At 43.1% G+C, this 20,717-nt stretch overlaps 1 protein-coding gene across 1 annotated transcript in view; it reads left to right on the plus strand.

Moving 5' to 3' along the window:
- The window catches only part of exoc4 (exocyst complex component 4), a 96,444-nt gene that overhangs the window by 28,553 nt on the left and 47,174 nt on the right, over positions 1 to 20,717 (plus strand). Inside the window, exon 11 of the mRNA XM_035610331.2 lies at positions 8,758 to 8,854. Within this exon, the coding sequence (XP_035466224.1) occupies positions 8,758 to 8,854 (97 nt within the window). The remainder of the gene's footprint in view (positions 1 to 8,757; positions 8,855 to 20,717) is intronic.

Below are 20,717 nucleotides of genomic sequence, written 5' to 3' on the forward strand. Positions count from 1 at the left end.
ATCCCCCCCCTCCTATGCAAGCGGCCTAGTTATAAACAGCTCCTCTCCCGCACACCCCTTAATACCTGTCTGCTCAGTCTGAGGTGCAGGGGGAAAGAAGCTCATGTAGTTTTCAGGGCTTCCTGTTTATGTATAATAGCACCATGTTCCCATGAGAGAGGGAGGAACAGGGAGAGGGGGAGGAGTGACTGCTCTGGGCAACCTGAAGTGGTGTTCCCTGTCAAGCTGATTCGTACACCTCAACAGGGAGGGGAGGGAGGAGAGGTGCAAATGGAAAAATGTCTGGCGGGAGACGTTGAGGTGGAGGTAATGGTGGGTGGGATATCAGGGGTGGGGTTGGCAGATGTTAATAGCCACGTGTTCTCAGAAGTTTGTGTGTGTGTGTGTGTGTGTGTGTGTGTGTGTGTGTGTGTGTGTGTGTGTGTGTGTGTGTGTGTGTGTGTGTGTGTGTGTGTGTGTGTGTGTGTGTGTGTGTGTGTGTGTGTGTGTGTGTGTGTGTGTGTGTGTGTGTGTGTGACAGCAGAGTTGCGTTTGTAATGTGAAGTAGCAGAAACCGTATGTTCCTGCCAAGTGATGTGTGATGTGGTGGGGTTGTGATTGCTGCAGGTGGAATGCATGAGTTTTTTGGAGAAGGTCAGTTTTCAGAAACACTTTGACTGTTCAGAAGGACGGTGGGGTCATTAGAGGAGACTTTCACATCACTCTCGTCAACTGCTGCCCAAAACAACAGACTTTAATATCCCACCCTTTTCTTTTAGATAGCTCCTTTTGGAAATGAAGCTGTGTTTTCCAAGTCACACTCCAGAGAACCCCTGAAATCCATTTTACTGTAAAATCACTGACTGCCCTTTGCAATTATTATTTTTTCCCCAATCATTCATCCTCTTAATTTGTTGTTCAAGGATAATGAATGTTCATTCATCTTGTGGAGTGATCAATACTTGACTTCCATTGACCTTGCAATTATGATTTATCATATTCATTGATGGAACCTTGGATGGGATTGAACTTTGAAGTCAATAATTATTAAAGTATTATGAGACCAGAATGTCAAAGGCACCTGCTTAGCTGTAATTGATGCCCCTGTCTCTATTTTTTATTATTTTTTTCTTTCTTGCACATTGATTCTGATTTGATGTTTCCTGCCCAACTTTCCTTTTCCCCCCCCAATTTGACATTGAGATTTCTGTGTGAATGCCTTAGCATGTCAACATGGAGGACTCATCATATGCAAATCAAATCTTGTCAAAATAAGCAATGTTCCGTGTGTTCATATTAATCCACTGTTAGTAAATGTCAGTGAAATGATTTACATAAAAAGGGCACAACTTCACCTTCCTCCAAGGTGCATGGAGAGAAAAAAAGTTTAGAGGTCAACACCAACTGTATATTTCGACTGACGCGTTTTGGCTTGTGGCCTTCATCAAGTCACTAACTGTGTACCATTATCACTTTTTCCTCGGGGTGCTTGGTTCTTTTGTATGATCAAAAACTATTTTACTTGACCATGGAGTTGGATTTCTGCTTTATAAACCATATGTATTGAGGCAATTCTAAACTTCAAATTCAATCTTATGTGCTGTAAAAGAAAAATGAATTTTCATACTTTCAATAAACCTTTCTTACCCCCAAAAAAACTACTTTACATTTATCTTTCTCATTGTGCAGCAGATTGAATTTGATAGGCTTACATTATTTGAAAGAGGTATTATTATTTTCCACTCTTAAGTCATAATTCCGCAGTAAGTTTCTGACAAACTTCTTAAACATAAACCCACACATAGAGTTATGGAAATGTATGGGGGAACGTTTTGCACACAGCACGGGAACTGAAAGACAATATATTGACGTACTTGACCTACAGCAAAAACACTAAACAAAGATGGATTAACATGTTAATAGTCCTCAGATGTACTTCAAATTAACATTAGTCATACATTTCCCACAAAGCTGAGTGATGTAGAACAGTGACTGAGTGAGCGCTGTGCTACATACAATTATACATGCCATGTTATGTCATAAATGACATGTCCTGCATGTTGTAGTTGAATGACTTGTTGTAACCATGTTCTGTACATCACAGGAATGTCACTGTGGAAAGTGACATTTCCACTCTTGTTTTCGGTGTCAGACCTTTTAAGAATCACTTTGTTCCCCGCTGGGTTTGTAGATAAAATGCAAGGAGCCTCGGTTACCTGACAGGCTATTACTGTGGAAATCTTGTATTTGTGTTTGGCATGAAAGCAAATATGGAGCAGCTCTGCATATTGTGGAAAACACACACACACACACACACACACACCCCCGCCGCACTGCAGATGTCCCGGCTCTCAGCAGTTATTTTGAATGTGTTTATTCGACTCATTGTGTTCAATTTGCACATAGATTTCAGTTAAGTTGATGATAATGGTTAAAACAACAGTAAACGGTGTGATTCCCCTCTCTCCTTCACTGAGACATACGCACTCATAAAGGCACAGTGTTGGATTCTTATCCGCTGTGGGGCCAGTGATTGAATTACAGTAGCTCTGGTGCTGAAATTGAAGTGGAGCACGGTGTCAGTGTAATGATAATAATTTCCGTTTTTTTTTAACTGTAAGATGCCTCACCGAAACCCTTGGAATCAGATGGACAGAAGCATTTTACAGAGAAAACTCATCGGAGGCATTTATGTAAAGACTGATCTGAGAGTTGCCAGCATTTGACTCAAAAACTTTTACTGAATATTTTTAGAACCAAGACTAGTACACTGCACATTGCACCTTGTTTTTATCAGTTTGTTTAGTTGTTCTGGCTCTCTGCCTTTAGATAAAATATGAATCACAGATGATTATCCAAACACCTGCTGGAAAATATCTTGGTACAAACCCAGGAGTTCAACTGGATGCCGACCAAAATACACAACGTTATCCAAAGCAATTCCACATAAAACACTGCAGTCACGTCTTACTCATATATTATAGTGATGATAAATGATAAAGCTGAGTCAGCGATTGTTGTAACATCATGAAAACAGGAAGAAACTCAACAACAAAAACAAAAAATAAAACCCTCGGCGAGGTGATGAACCCTTAAAGTCTGACATTGAATGCAGTGAGATAATGGAAAGCACAAAGAATAGAGATGAGGGAGAAGAGGGAGGCCGAAGACAACAGGAGTATAGAACAAGGATGTAATAGTTGACACAGTGGAGACGTTTAATCAGAGAGGAAGAGCTCGATGTATTCCTCCTGTCTGCGGCTAATTTTAATCAGCATTGGTCTTGTCATTATTGGCAGCTAGGACTGTTACCTCTGTGTTTACTTTTAATCTCAGAGCTGCTGATTGGAAAAGATGGAGGGATGAGAAGGGGAAGGGGGCGGGAATGAAGGATGGAAGAAGGGCATGTGGGACTCAAGGCTGTCGAGACCTTGGCACCTGCACTGTAGCAGCTACACCGGCTGCACGACAGATAAACCCGCACACCGTCCTGCTTTCCCAGCATGCAACAGGTCCTTCTGGTAAAGACTATGGTGTGCAGTGTGCAGGCTGATTCCCTGCTGCGACCAATCAAAGATGTGATGACACTTGGTTTTCTGGACGATTAAACCAACCCCCTCCCCCCGTTCTTAATACACACTCAAGAGACCATGGCGGTAAAGCGTGTTTTTAAACCCCGTGTGAACACGGTGACGCTGGCTTGTATCAAAATTACACTTCATACAACAGTTTCTTTAATAAGTGCAGTTACAGAGGAAACTACATTGACTTACCTTTTTTTTTTTTAGAATGATGGCAGTGACTTATACATTTTCTATCTACAGTTTCAGCCATTCATTTATTTTGGGCACACCATATGATATACCAATCAGAGTGCCATCTCCCATTCCCTTTTAAAAAGCCTGGTGCGCCTGCACAATGGTGGATTGCTGTAAAGATGAGGGATTTGCCAGGTAGTGAAAGAGAACATTGCTTTACTCTGGGCTTAAAATAGAGCCCTAAGTGGTGCTCGATGTTTGATGATGTACTTGCAGGTCGTGCCTGAAATGTTGCTGTTATATTTTGGGTGTGACCCTTTAACAGGACTGACACACAAACAGACAAAGACTTTGATTTTACTTAATCAAACTGGCATATTTTGTATTGATGCTTGGATTCCAGACAGAAGGAAACATTGAGTCAAGCAGTCAGTGTGTTTCAGAGTGTGAATGTTTTATCTGTCGTATATTCCTCTGCTCAAAATCATGTTCTGGTTGTAGCTACAAGCTTTGACCATTTAAAACTTTGCTTGTTAAAACTGCCGGCAGATCTCCATTGAATCTCAGAGGAGTAATTGTGCAAGATGAAAATGAATATGGGGTCTGACCTGCAGCATCTCATTGTCATTTTAGCATCACAACTAAAATGCTCCACAGTTTTTACTGATTCAACACACTTGTATGAATGCCTGTTTTTTAAGTAAAAATGAAAAACCTGTATAAGCCGGTTCTCTACCTGTGCAAAGCGGCTTCCATAACACTGCCAGCACCAGCTGGCAGATGGAACCTGTTCTGGCATTGTGGAAGTTTGACAGACAAACAAAACAACATCAATTCAATGGGTTACTCTCACCAAAATGTCCCCATGTTCGGGATGACATTCCCTCATGTCTCAAAAGACACATTCTGCACAATTAATATTGATCCTGCCACTCGAGTGCATTGTTGTCATACCACCACTGACAGATGTGCATTCATTAAACTCAAGACCGCGGAGACACATTGTATGCGACAGTGACACTTTTTAATAATTAATCCAACTCAATTTACCTGAATTTATTTATCCTATAATTTATTTATACCGTTTATTCTCAACCGAGGAGTGACTTCGGTGTCCCGGTTGGCAGAGCAGCAGATACCGTGCCATTAAATTAATTTTAATAATAGAAGGCTCTCATTAAGACCCAATCTGCCATGAAGACACTCCAACTGGAATGGGATGCCCGGAGTTGACCAGAGAGTCATACATTATTGACACAGAAACCAATTCTTATCAGATCAGCAGGTTTCAACTCTGTGCTGTCAACGGTCTGCGAGCATGCACATATCTCTTAGAATTTCTCATAATGCGCCAAGAAAATATTACCTGAATTGCTCACTCTCAAACCCGTTTTCATAGCAGAACAGCTCCAGACAAATGAGGCCATTTAGTGTGAAGATTGGATTATTCTATGTGTTTGCGTGACATGTGCAGTGCTGGCTAACAGCGTCGGAGCATTCGTTCTACTTTATAGGCAAACAATTACTTTACATACTGTGAAAAGGTGCAGCAGTCATCATTCATCCATTGTTTGAGAGTGTATGTATTTTAATTCATGCCGTCTGTACCGGCACAGCCAATTGTTTTCAGCTTTGCCTGAGCCTTGTGCCACATTGTGTGTTTTGGGCGAGGGACATGATTGTGAGTCAATTACGTCAATCAGCCAGTCGCTCGCCTGCCAGCGCCACATCAGAGTCCAGCCAGAGGGACTGCAGGTGTCTGTGATCCTCTTCAGCTTGACCTTCTTTGATAACGCGCGGACACAAACCCACATGGGCTGTAAATGAGGGATTATAACTGTGATCACAACGTGTACACACAAACAAAGAATAAAACGCACCGTATACACATAACACATAATTTTACAAACACTAGTTGAAAGAGAGAAAATGTGTATCCTTATATGTGGTTGTACAGTAACATACTTACGCCATCAAACAGGAAATTAACAGTATTTGGACTAACTTCTATATATGTTTGCCACTGTACTTTTCCCCCCCCCCAACACCTACACACACACATTTTCCCTTGTAAATTAGGGATTGACTGTTCCTTTCCCCCTCGTCTGTCTGGATTTCCTCATCTCGTCCTCTCTCACACACCCGGGGACGCATACAGAAACAGGCTGGTCCCGGGAGATGTCGGAGTGTGTTAAAGGAGGCATCACACGTTCATTCTCCCCCTGCCTAAATCTGAGCGCGGGCCGGATTTCATCACAGGATCAAACCTGTTTCTCATCAAACCCAAGAAAGTGTAGCTAATGCAATTTCACTAAGTCACTGCTTGACTTGATTGCATGTGGGCCGCCAGCGCATGCTAAGGCACCACAGGGGGCTGGATGGGTGTCACTGTGTGGGAGTGTTTGAACACAATGTACCTGTGTGATTTCAGTTTATCCTTTTCCCTCTGTTTTTATCACTATACAACTCCCCATTTTGGATACACGTGAATATCTTATTTATTTATACCTTAAATATATATATATATACATTTGTACCCGTCTTTTTTTAGCCGTTAAATCCATCATTGTTGTTATGGATAGAAGGTGTGTGTCAAGTGTGTGCTGCAGACGGGGCAGTGGCCCTCGAGGGGGATTTCAGGCAGATTTGGCCACATTAGAATGTGTCACTTCTTCCTCTTTCGGTTGCCGTCCCACTGAGCACCACTGCTCAACGCCCCGCCCCCCCCCCCCCAGTAATCCTGGATCAGACCACACACACCAAGGGACACTAATGCACATAGACACTCATCCCAGCAACAGACAACAAACCCCTTCGCAAAACAAAGTCGCACTTCTGAACATTTGCGTCGAGAGGAGGGGACTGGCAGCAGTTTGGTGGCATCCTGACCTGAAATCGGAGCCACCCCGTCACGTCTAGACAACTCTAAAGAATCGCATGCATATTAATGCCGGGCTATTTAATATTCATCAGTATCACGACCCGTTGGCAGCTGGTCCCACATCCCACGGATCAACGAGGTCTCCTCCTCGCTCCTTTGTTTGACACAGATGCAGATGTTTAGAGCATGAAATTAAATTGGTCACCGTCATTGCGAAGACATACACGGTAGTCAGTCTGTGTGTGTTTGAGTGTACGTGCGTGTGTGTGACATTTGTGTTGTTGCCGGTAAGTCGCGGCTCTTGGAGCAAACGCTCCTGGAGCTAACTTCCCCCAGCCTGTGACATGTTGATGTTATTCATGGGAACCTGAGGGTTTTTGCAAGTTGATGACAAGGAAACAAAACTTTTGCCAGCTCTTTCCATGTAGGTGATCAGAGAGAGAGAGAGAGAGAGAGAATATGAGGGAGGATGAGCAAGTGAGTGCGTTGGCGGCAGCTTTGTTTAGGAGCCTGTAATTGAGTCTTAATTGAATTGGCACCAAAGGAGGGATGAATGGATAGCGAGAGAGCGAGAAGGAGAAAGAGATAGCTGGAGTGAATTGGACCACATCTCTGTCTCCACTTAGCGACGCGAATGTTCGTCTCCCGTGCAGCCGGATTTCACGGCAACAGATCAGAATCAGTAACCCTTGATTTGAAAGTTCCTGGATGGAATGAAAGCTTCCCTCGTCATTTCAATGAAAATACGGAGAGTGTGTTGTCTTCCTTGCTTTTTCACATGAAACGTGTTCCGTTAGAAATGTGTTATGGAGCCCGGCGCAGGGAACAATGGGCTGATATGCATTTGAATGCAAGGCTGGGCCGCCTGCACAGGTAATGCTGAGCAGGCTTTCGCACTGTGGCGGGGTGTCTTTGTGTCGAATCGCACTAGCTTTGCAAGGCCGTATTCGACTTGGAAATGAAACACAAGAAACGGCAGAGCAAGGCTTTGTGCCAAACTATAATCTCGCCATTTCAGAACACACACACACACACACTCTCACGCACCCCCGACCCATTTCGAAAAGTAGCTTGGATCACCATCTCGTTTGATTTCAGTGTTTCCACTTACTTTCTTCACCTGGCTCCACATGACAGGTGATTTCCACTGACCACAGTGGTACAGGAAAGTGAGCTCAGCATCTTGAGGGTATTAGGAGTCTCAAAATCTGGGAAAAGATTTAAAAGATTAAAGTTTTTCCCTCACACATAGTTTGAATCCTGATGTATCTGACTCCCTTGGTTTTGAATCTAGATAGTTATTTATTGCACTGTCTGGGTTTTTCCCGTCTCCAAGTTGGATTCTTACTCTGTGCTGTGGGATTCCACAATCAAATCAAAAATATTCGAATGAATAACATTTTCTCTTACTGTTTTAAGACAGGAGTGCCACCCCTGCACTGCTCTCCTCCTCCTGTTCTTATTCATCAACAGATTTGCTTGTGAACACCTATGAACCCATGGTGAACATGTGTGCATTCATTCATGGAGTTATTCACACACCCACAGACACACACACTTTTTGCGCTATAGTTTTCTTTATCAACAACGAGCCCCAATTTCTCCATCAATTGCATTGATTACTTCAGGTTGAGTAGAGCTAATGAGCTTCCCTGTTCTCTCTCTCCCCTATGATCTCCGCTCTTCCCCTGTCTGCAGCCCTCCCTCCCTCCCTCACCCACATTTTTTTTTGTTCCATGACAATGATTTTCTGATTAACCCTGTTAGCTGTGGGGTTTACCCACGCAGCGATGCAGGGGTATGGATGATTGTGTGCGTGTGGGATGCGTTTAGATTTGTGATGGAGCGTCGCACTGACTGGGTGATGTGTTTATTGCGGCTGATGGTGTAGGTGCAGAATAAATTAAGATAAAAACTAAATGTTGATTAATAGAGGGAACATAATCTTTACTTGCCCCTTCCGGTTAAAGGACACAGCAAAGTGATGATTAATAAAGTTTTGAGTCTGGGTGGGCCAGTTGACAGTAGATGTGAATCTTGTGTGGTGTTTTATGATCCACACGTGACCCCAAGCAACACAACTGTCGATGTGTATCCTGACATTTCTGATTAAGTCACGTCCTATTTCCCTTATTCTAGGTGGAGCCGATGACAACTTGATCGAAGGGGGAGAAATGAAGTTTGTGTGTAAACCGGGAGCGAGAAACATCACCGTGATCTTCCAGCCTCTCCTCAGGTACAGCAACGAGTGACACACTGAACATCCAGCCAAAAACAGATGGTTTCATGACGTGCTTTAAGTTCAGCAAGAATGTGATCAGAAACACAAATGTTGCCCCCCCACACCGAAAATAGATAGTGCCTCCTCTCAGCAGGTATTGCACCAGGACGGCCTGATGCACTTCTGATTTCCAACAATATAGGACTTTATGCAATCAGATTAAAATAATGCTCATAAACGACAATTCCTGCTGTTCTTATTGGATTCATTTGAGCAGGATTCCTTTAATTTTACCATAAGCACAGTACTGTACGTGTTAAAAGGTCTCTAGTGTCTTAGTGGTCTGTCAGACAGGGTTGAACAGGCCACAAGACATATAGGCCAGGGACATGACTCAATACCAGTAATGTAAACTAATTATATTACAGAGCCTCTTAGTGACTATCTATTGATTTCAAACTTTTTAATTTCTAGTGGGATACCATAAATCAAACATGATTTAATATACATTACTCTCTGTTCAAAAAGAATGTTTTCTTGATACCATCCAGGAATTGGGACTGACTACCACCCCTGCTTTTATTTCCCATTAAATTTGAGTATTCTGAAAGGTTGTCCTTGTGGTAATGTTCTGTATGGTAGTTTTCTATACAGCTCGGCGGTCCCAGTAGAGTAGTGTAAATCTAATAGCGAAGCAGTTTAATCGAATTGGCCTCTGTGCAGTGATACATTGCCTTCGAGGATCCATTAAACAGAGATGCTTCCGATTTCCACACTAGGGTGCCTGGCATACATTTCTGCAGTTTTTAACATGAACTGTTAATGCATATTTTTAATACATGGAACAAGAGTTCCCTTCTGGCAAACACTTGTTGTTTGTTGCTTGTTATTACATAAGTTTGGTTGGTTATTGAGTTTTTTTCTGTAAAAGTACTCGGCCATTGGAGATCCATAGCTGCACAGGTCATCTGGCTAATACCAGTATAATGATGTTACAACATCGAATCTGTAACATTTTTTAAATCTTACTGTCAGTGGAAAAAAAAAAAAAAGCCAACAAACACTATCAGAGACAGAACAAAACAGATGGTCGTTTAGGTTTCGGTGAAGTTTTCCTCCCGTGACCACTGAACACAATGGACGACTAAACAATACGGGATCACAGAACATCAGTCTATTAAGTTAGTTTGCACTCAAGCTAGATTGCACTTCATCTGTCACATCTGTTTTCCCTCTCCCTCATGTCCCTATTGATCTGAGCCGTATTGTCAGGTGTCATTTCACCTCCTGTTTGATAGATTGATGCTCTTTTAAAGCAAATGACTGGTTTCGGAGAGTAAGGACTGTGCGTGTGTGCGTGAATGCATGTTCGCCTGTCTGTCTTTGCAGGTGGTTGACTTTGTGTTTATGCCCCCTACACTAATGTTTTGGCCCTTCTCTCAGTCGCTCTCTAACACACTGTCGTTTTCTCTCTGACACACACACACACACACACACACACACACTCCTGTTCACGGTGGGCCTGGCCAAGCTTTTGTCTGAACAAATGACCAAAAATGAAACGGTGACTAGCTCTCTGCCTACCTCTACTATGTTGTCTGTAATGGTTCTTATCAATCACACCATACTGCCTTGCACACACACTCTCTTCCCTCCCTCTCCCTCCCTCTCTCTCTCTCTCTCTCTCTCTCTCTCTCTCTCTCTCTCTCTCTCTCTCTCCCCCTCTCTCCCCCTCCCTTGCTGCCCTCTCAAGACTTCTAGTGCCAGTGGAGCGCTGTTGCTTGCAGATGGTTTTCTAATGGCAAAGCTCTGGCACTCCACTGATGGATCACTACACCTCCTGCAGCCAGCCATGCAACTCATGGCAGCTTTAATGACGAGCGCAGTTGGGGGGGGGGCTCTGGGAATCAGTGGTGTGTGTGGCGATAGGCATGGGCATATGTTTGATTGCAAAAGGTTTTTGCATGTTGTGGTATATTTCTCCTCCCATATCAAGTATACTTTATATTGTTTTTGCCAAGTGTCTTTGCTGGTTTCAGCAACTGTCGGAGTTGCCATTTTCCCTTCCTGTGCCCACATTGTTTACATCTGTAGCCATCTGGGCGATGTGTTGGTCTAGACGTGTGGTCGGGTGCGTCGTCGGCCCATCGCTATCCTGAGGCAGGTGAAAGCGATTGTGCTTTTTGACCAACAAAAACCTGGTCCGAAGTCAGTGGCTTAGCATTTCACAGTTATTTTCAGGGGTCATTATCACGGTAGTTATATGCCATAGCTGGGTGCACAATGTGCGTACACTCTGCTTGTTACGCGCACAGATGGTCTGCTTGCACACCGTTCTGTCTTGGATGCAGCCAAAGAGGGAAAAAGTGAACAGAATTGCATATCTCTGATCCAGAATATGCTGGAGGGATAATGTCTCCCACCTGGTCCTGGAAGGCCTCGGGCTCCCCCAGGAAGAGCTGCAGGATGTGGCTGGGGAGGAGGACATCTGGGCAACCTGGGTTATCCTGCTGCCACCACAACCCAGACCTGGAGAAATGCTAAAAAAATAGGACGACTGTGGGGTAGAATCTTCTAATTCAGTCACACTAGAAATTGCGTATAATATGTTTATGTGTTTCTCTTCTGTATACTTCACACTGTGATGTAGCCGCTGTACTTTTTGTTATAATGCATCAGATGCAGAGTGTATGTGTTTAAACACACACAAATATGAGGCAGACGTAGGGGATTGTTTGTGCATGTAGCAGCCAATTTAGTTTGACTTGTGGGGTCTTCCCGCTGACATTTGGGTGATATTTACACCCCTTGTTCCAGATGAGGTTGGCATTTTGAAAAGCTTCAGCGGGCCTCTAATCTCTTCCCTGTTTGCCGTCCACAGGATGACCAGGCGTGGCCATGCCTCGGGATGTCTGTTATTTTTTGTGTTGAGTTTGTATGTTAAGGTTAAATCGCGCGCACACATACACAGAGAGGCCTTGTTGGAATTTCCTCAAATTTGGTACAGACTTTCACTCAAGGATGAACTGATGACTGAATTTTGTGATGAAAGGTCAAGATCCCTGTCCCTTGCGGAAAGAAATGTTTCAAGAAGGTCCTCTTGATGATTAAACATGTGCTTGTGCTTTGTTTGCACAGTAGCTGTTGCTTTAATTGAATTGGTCACACCAATGTTAAGAAAACCAATGTTTTCCTTAATAACTCAAATCCATCAAGTCGCTTAGTGTCATAACACTCTTGTTTCCAGCTATTTTCCATCATAATTGAATTCATTTTGTTTTCATCTAGCTCCTTTTAGTTCTGACTCCAAATACATTTTAGGCCTGAACTTAAGAATTCCCTGTGTTTTTTTTCAACAACCCTCACAAAACAGTTCACTGTGTGTCTTCACTGTCAAATTTGTGTGTGTGCATGTGAGGTCATGTTGTTATTTTTCTGTGCATTTGTGGACCAAAAGATGAAGGAAGCTTAGCGCCATCCTGCTGTTCCTCAGATAATGTCGGACCGGCGGGGTGTGCTAGATTGAACACTTCGCTGTGTTTAACAGTCGATTGAGTACAGAGCTCCCCGTGCGCACTCACAGCGTTTGCTTATTAAAAGAACTCGTGTTGATCTGCAGACACTTGAATGCGTGCGTCGACTTCTACTTCCACTGTAAGTGTCTCTGGCTAGGTGAAATAAGTTAAAGAGAGGGAATAGAGTGTCGGCGATTGACAGTGAGCGCTCAGGGGAAAGAAGAGAGGGAAGGACAATTAACCAAGCGATGAAAGGCATAAGGAGTGGATGGAGAGCTGGGCGACGGTTAAAGGACAGAAGGGCTCTGCCTCCCACCGCCGTCGCCCGTGGTCAAAACGACACACACACCACGACTCTGCTCCACTCACTTCACACTCTCATCGACTCCCCTCCTGAGCAGCACACACAGACCATGACAAACAGAAAAAAAGATATGTTGGAGCTGGAAAGGAGTATCTTCAAAGACTTTTTTTAAAACATTTTTCTTTTTAGGTTTCTCAAATGATTCACCTGAGACTTTTTAAACTTGACGCCCGAGGAGAAAAGCCTTGATTTGGATTTAACATTTCCTATCGAAGAACAAGCTATGACGAATTTCATTAATTTAGGAAAACTGATATTGGATGTTTGTGAGCTTGCTGAGACTATTGTTACCTGTGATGACACATGCAGTATAGACCTTGTGGATGGAATCCAAGCAGTAATTAAGTAAGGTACCACAATCACAATAGTGTGTATGATTAGGTGGTTTGATATTCTTTCTTATAAAACACGATGCACCATTTATAAATGTGTATTCCATTGTGTATCCTTTGTCATCTTAAACCATTAATGTAGCACCAAAGGGTCAAAAGCAAATTACAAAGGTGAGGAAAAGAAATGTCAAGCCCTAAATGTATATCCCGCAAAAAAGGTTATCTGACAAAAATTGCGACAGTAGTCACTGTTGATATGCTCCTTACTGCAACATGGAAAATAGCACCCAGGTATTTATGATCCATATAAATCCTGCAATTACAGATTTTATAGTTGTTTTTTCCAATAGGTAGTTTGTTTGGCAGCATGTACCACCGCCTTTCATAATAAATAGAATACTAGATCAAAACTGTTTTCCAATACGTCCCGGCAACAAGAATTGTTAGAACTGTTCAAGAGTCATTGCTGAGATTATTTTGGGAACAACACTGGTCGGTGCCCACTGACTGAGTTTTCTCTCTTGTGACCTTTTTCAAACACTCATATTCCCACTGCGTCAGAGCTGAAAATGGCAAATATAATTTGTGGTAGGACCCTCACCTTCGTTTAGTCAGGCAGCAGCCCCATAATTACTGGGCAAGAATACAGTTTTCCTTCAGCAATAAATCTGAAGTCGACCTCAAAGAGGTGCCTGCACACAGGCTATTAAAATGCAGCACGGACGTCTTGTCTTAAGTCTTACTCACACATACACGCGCATACTGCTTTGCTCTGCCAGGCTTTGCTCTCTTTTCTGATCTTTTCTCACTCGTTCGGGAGGATTTTCCTCCGGAAACAGCATCCTCCCTGTCTCTCTTTTCGAACCCGCACCCATTAAAAATAGTGGAGGCGTAGTTGGGAACAAGAGGACGAGAGGATTTTACACTGGAAAGGTCAAAAAGAGAGAGAGAGAGAGAGAGAGAGAGAGAGAGAGAGAGAGAGAGAGAGAGAGAGAGAGAGAGAGAGAGAGAGAGAGAGAGAGGAGAGAGAGAGAGAGAGAGAGAGAGAGAGAGAGAGAGAGAGAGAGAGAAGGTAGAAGAAAGAAACCAACAACAGAGAGGATAGCAGATGGGAGGGAGTGAAAGAAAAACACAAAGGAAAAGATGATTAAAAAGCAAAGGAACAAACAGACAGGTGGATTGAGAACAGAACAAGATAAGACCGAAGAGGAAGAAAGGAAAATGCAGAGGAATAGAAAGCCTTGTGTGCTGGGTGGCATCTTAGCTGACTTTGAATTCAACTTATTTATATGCACGTATGCACACATACATCTACCGTACTGTACTGTACATGGGGGAGAAGATGAAAAGAGAGAATGGCAAGACCACTGAACAGTGGCGTGTAGCCAGTATGTATTAGAAACAGAGTCAGGCAAAAGAGATTTCATTCTTTGTGAGATTTATCAAATACCGTTACAGCTGCAGCTTTTTTTTTTTTTGCAGAAATATACCATCCAAAATCTACAACCCACCCTAATATCTGAGTAAAATAAAGTCAGTGTGCAAAACGTGCAATGGTGTTCAACGCAAAAATCAAATACCAACTTTCCTAACCAATTAAATTGGTGGCATGACATGCTATTTTGGGGATATTAGTTAAAGTAAATAGTAATTAGAATATGAAGGTCTTTTTGTTTGTTTTATTAATAATTCAATTCATGCAAAATCAATATCAAGACACGTTGAGTCTTAATAGTTAATCTCAGTAGAGCGGCAGCATTGTTCTTGCATGTGCCAAATTTCTCAGTGTTACATATTGCCTGATAGCTATGCACTCTTTAATTATAAATAATGCACTAGTTTATGGGAAGCCATAATGATACCTTAGCAAAAATAAAATGACGGCCAAGAGATAGAAATGAATATACACGTGGAAGGGAGAGGGGCAGAAGACAGATGGAAACAGAGTCTGTGCAGAAAAGGGAAGCTGTGAATCTGTCAGGTGCTTCTACCTGTCACGAGCTGCAGCACCACCCTGTCTTCATTCTTTTATCTCCCTGATGCCCTCCCCACAGGACAACACACACAGACACACACACACACACACACACACACACAAAAGCAACCCAAACACATATCACGTTGTAAATAATACTGCCGGTTTTTATCACTTCCCAAAAGTGCAACTTCAGCCTCTTTCTAGTGAGGTGCAGAGTTTTCAATCACCTCATGTCTTACAAACACACGCATTTACAGGGAAAGACATATGCACTGCGGGCACACACACACACACACACACACACACACACACACACACACCAGATACTGTGCGGGAGATTAGATACATCATTGCGGGGGTCTTTTCTCTGGCTATAGAAGGTGGATAAACTCTTTGATTGTGTTTATCCATCCCATAATGGAATCAGACTCGGTTCCCAGGGCAACCTGTCCAGCAGACTTATGTGAAGCAGACAGTCGTCAGTTGGAGCTTAAGGGCCTCCAGTGTGCCTGAACGCTCAGCGGTAGACTTCTTATGAAGTCGGCTTTGAAGGTCCCCGAGGTTTTAGGTCCTCGTGGGCAGAAATAGTGGATACTTGGAATTGTTGCCTGGTCAGATTAGAGGCAGAGATTGTGCCACGACACAAACGCAGCCATACACTTTAAAGACACGCATACACACACACACACACACACACACACACACACACACACGGATAGGTCTTTGAAGCTTGTCCAGATGACCTGGTCATAATCACACAGATGTTCTCACAGTCATGCTGTCCCCATCGATGTGGCCCCCCCCTGCGGGGCCTGATTGTCTCTGATTGGCTGCTTTTTTTTTTTTTTTCCTTTTCTTTTTTTCAAAGAGATTTGATTGTATTCTCTGGAGACCCCAGCTCTGTGTTTTTTGTGTCTCGGTGCACTGTTACCAGCAACAATTTAACGAAATGAAAGTCCACGTTCCTCTTTTGCGAGCGTACGATGATTTCATTAAGTCTTACGTGGTTCTGCAGACCTGTTGCTAGGGAAGGACTGAAGTGGGAAGACAAAATGCTCTTAATGCTCATCGAATGAATGCCAGAGGGAGCCACTGCCAAGAAGAGAATTACTAAACCCCAATGAAGAGATTATTGTCACCATGTGTCTGGTGCCACAACCCTCAGTCAACTATTTGTTACCGTTTTTTCTGTCATTTCCTGTATTTTTCTGTGATTTTCAGAAGGAAAAAAAATAGTATAGATTATTTATTAGGAAGTGTATTCTGTGTTTCTAATCTTCTGCTGCCCTTCTGGGAATACTGTCAAGGTGAAGACTGAGCGCCGGAGATGGGTGATTTGCAGATATCCTCTTGTTCCTGTCCCTCACACTTCCTTCTGTTCTCTCCTTTGAATTCAGCCTCAGTCGTCCGTCGTTCGTCTCTCCATCCGTCTATCCCCTGACAACATGAGCTGCCACTCTGTGTTACTGTCACATGAGCGAACGCCAGCCCCCGCATCACAGCAGCCTTTGATCGGCCAGGCCTTTCCAGGTCGGCGAGCCGCTGCCTGATAATAACCTTGTTTGATTGCTGGAGCAGAGTAAGTAATTGATTGATCTGCTCACCCCGTCTGGGGCGAGGCTTCTGAAGTAGCCTCGTGGATGCGCGTGCGCGGGTAGAAGCGGAGGTGTCGGTTGATTGTAGAAGGAAGCTCTAGATAAGCACACACGAACACATGGTACACACAAACCTGGGCCCACTACGCAGATTGGAACACACACATCTACCCTCCCACTCTTCTGTTGTCATACAAAATGCAGTGGGTACCAGAGGTGTGCCGATGAGGGAGAACGTGGAGGGAGTTTGTTTTTTAAACACATCTGCCCTGTGTACCTCTCTAAACACCGCCCGCAAACCAACAACTAACTAAACCTCTTCATACGTCTTTTGTGATCTCCCAATTACCGGTTACATAAGTTAGTCCATCTTCCTCGATAGTTTAGGGACTATCGTGACCAATGAGAACCACCAAAAGCCAAGCAGCGGTGGTCCGTGGAGGAGACAAATTGTCTCGAGCATCTTCTCCTTCTCATTTGTTTATTTGTAGTCAAAGGTTATGAATTTAAATACATGCAAGTGAAACACTGATCTCTTTTTTTCTCCCATGACTCAAAAGTCTCAAAGGAAAATCGATGCTTGTTCATCACTTTCCTTTAACAGTTCTACAACCTGCCATGACGAACTCTTGGTTTCTCTCCTTCTCACTTCTGCTTTCCTGTTTGTCACTGAAAGTCCAAAAACCTTTTGCTCTAAAGTGTAACAACATGAAAGCCCCCAGCTTTTCCCTCTGCAAAAAAAAAAAAAAAATCTAAGCACGTTCACCGTAGTCCCCTCTGTCAATAAGTGGTCCCTTCCCTGAAACAGTTTGGCTAAAATCATTACATCCACCCGATATAGAACTACCATCCACAACAATGGGGACTGGAAGGGAATTTCAACCAGAATAGGAGCGAGCGGACTCGAGGAGGAGAATAAACAACAGAAGGGAGGCGGGGAGTGAAAGGAAAAGGCGAAAATCCATTATGTTTGATGTTAGCGTCTCATCTTGGCAGCAAATGCTGGTGGAAAAGCCGTGTGAAATGACATTAGGGGCATCTTGTAATGTGATTTCTGCTATGTGTGAATATGAGATTTCTAATGGATTTGAGCACATTAGAGCAGTCTTTATCTGTAGTATTTATTCCCCCCTGGTTTCAAATGCAATTTGCTAAGTACAATGTTTCACTCTGCTCGAGCTCACTTGCTTTCTGGCTAGAAGGGATGTGGGGGAGGATTATATTCTAATTTTTTTCCTTCTTTTTTGTGGGTGGCTCCACAGAAAGATATCATGATAAATATTCGAGGCTGAGCATATGTGACAAATTGGTATATTATGAGAACGAGAGATTGTATCTATAATGTGTGCAGAGGTATGCAGAGGAGAATAGTTTCATCTGGAGTAGGATTCTGTGCATGTGCACGTGTATATGTTTGGCCAACAGGGAAAGTTCCCTGAAACATTGGGAGCAGCATTTGCATTCCCCGGAAAATTTCTGGAACATATCTGTTCTTCAGTGCGTGTCTGAAAGCAGATGTTGTTACCGGCTTTGTCATGAGTCCAGGGAGTTCATGTTTGTCAGCAATGCACCAAGAAACTCCAAATGTTATTTGTAAGGATTAAACTTGGACTCAAAAGGTTTTGGGCACTGCTGAAATTAAGCATGCAGTATTATATAATAAAAATAAAAGCACTCTTATGAGCCAAGAATACAGTTCAAATGTTGAAGTCAAATTGAGTGATTTCTAATGCACACTGGGTAGACCAGTGCGTAAGGAGAATGAATTTAATGAATAAGAAAAATGAATAAATGCAAAAGAAATGAATCAATTCCAACTCAATGTCAGCTACGAAAAAAAGTCAGATGCCTAAGGTGTAAGCAAGCAACAAATTATTTTCGTGAAATTTAATAAAGTAATGCTGATGTTAAGTGTGCCGAAATGAACACAAACTGGGTTTGCTGACTCAAGGCAGGAGCTGCTAACTAGTTGAGTCAGTTAGTACACATGACTTGTTTGTTGACATGAGAATATTCTGCTGCAGCTCCTCCCTGACCAGTAGAGAGCCAAGACTTCTCGGTGCAACACAGTTTTGCACAGCATAAAATTTCTACCTGCCCTTGAACAGAGCAGTCTGAGGCAGGACTCCAAAACTCTGGCAGAGTGTGTGCGATTTTCATAGTAGTCCATCAGTATCTCACTGCTAACGTTGTTCAAAAAAAAGAAATGAAAAAAGACAAAGACTCGTGTTCGTCTCCAATTTTCCTGACACCCTAATATCCGTCTCTGACTGATTGGGGTCACAGCATCCCTGATTAGCATCCACACGAAACGTGTCCCTGCCAGCATTTCCGCAAATTGTCCCAAATCAACCAATGTGGTGCACTCCGTGCTCTCTGCAGGCTTAATGAGCTAGATTAAGAAGGAAGTCATTTAACCCCTCCCTGCGACACACTCTCACGCACACACACGCACACACACATTATAGACAGACACATGTGCTCATCACAACCAAATGCACATGAGCGCAAACCAAACACACTTCTGCTCATGGATGTGCATGCGTGCGCATACACGCGCACGCATGCACACACATCACCCCGTCTTTCAATAGATAGGAGATGGAGCGAGGCCATTATGCAAATGTCAGATGTCAAGTGTAAATGAGATTGGAGGGATGGGAAACAGAAGTATTGAATCACACGGGCTCCCTTGGCAACCGCGCCAATGTAATGAGAGCATTCCAGGACGTTGGTTGGCAAAAGCCTTCGTCACACCGAGAAACAGCGGAGTGAAAATGAAATGATGTTAAGAGTAGGTCCTTTGGGTGTAGTTGATCTATAAGAAAGAGTAGATAACACTGCCGCCTGCCTCATTCATACTTGTGAATGTGAATAAAGAAGGTGGGGCTCACGTTGAAATGTACTACATGTTGCTTTAGGTAACACAAAGGAGGAGGGCTGTCGGCCGGAAGAACCACAGAACAGCTGTGCTCTGGTTTACGCTCGCATAACTAACAGGTGATCAGACAGTCCCATGGGAAAGGTGTTGATCAGTGTGGTGTTAGGATGGCATGTGTCAACAGGTGGTGCTTGGTGATATATGGCTCATCAGTAGAGAAGACTATACAACAATTATAATGCTATTTAAATCAAGGGCTAGGTCAGCCCCCCCAAAGGTTCTCTTACCTTCATAAAGTACTACCCCGCCAAGGAGGGATATTTTGCGGGGTTTGTCTCTGCAGGTCATCTCATTAACTGCTACAGAACTTTGGTCCGGCTGTTGTTAAACACTGGCTGCATCCATCTTTCCCTCACATCTCTCAGTTTTATTTCTCCCTGTTTTCCCTCTACTCTTGTCCATAGCTGTAGGCTGTGCGCTGATTATTCAGACTCCTTTTCCCCAATCCTCTTTTCTTGCCTCTCCTTCTCTCCCTGTTTTTCTGACTTTCCTCTCGTCCTCTGTGCCGCTTGCTCTCACCGGCTCATCTGCTGCTAGCCCTGGTCTCCCTGTTTCTGTGCTTTGCTCATGTAAGGGCCAGGCTCATATGAACAGTTTAAACATTAAGGGTGACTTTTTCTTTAAAGAATAGTATAAACTATTGGATTATACTTTATATCACTGTTAATAAACCAGTCCCAACACAGAAACATATTGCATGACTGGACATGAATTAACCCTTAACACACCCTAAACACTCTCCCTTTAAATTAAGTAATAAGCAAACATCAGCCACAGTCACAACTAGTGTGAATGTCAATAGCTGTTTTGAACAAAGTAATGAGACTCTGGCTACTAAAATCATTTTCAGGTTATGCATTATGTAATTCTCACAAATCCAACAGAGAACAGATCGGTAAAATATACTGAAGCCTTAAGCCATAAACCTGTGACAAAATAGTTGTGAAGAACCTCAAACTAACTTAAACAACTTAAGCATCCCTATCTTTGCAATCAGAGTACAAGTACTTTGACTTTGACCATTAGCGAGATTCATCCCCAGACACGATCTAGGCTCTAAAATGAAAAACCCTTAACTTTAATATGTGTTTCCTTGCTCCTTATTTAGATTCTGAGGCCACCCTGCATTTGTGAAATCAATTCCAATGAAGTA

Source organism: Scophthalmus maximus, chromosome 12, assembly GCF_022379125.1.
Source record: "Scophthalmus maximus strain ysfricsl-2021 chromosome 12, ASM2237912v1, whole genome shotgun sequence".
NCBI classification, from domain to species: Eukaryota; Metazoa; Chordata; class Actinopteri; order Pleuronectiformes; family Scophthalmidae; genus Scophthalmus; species Scophthalmus maximus.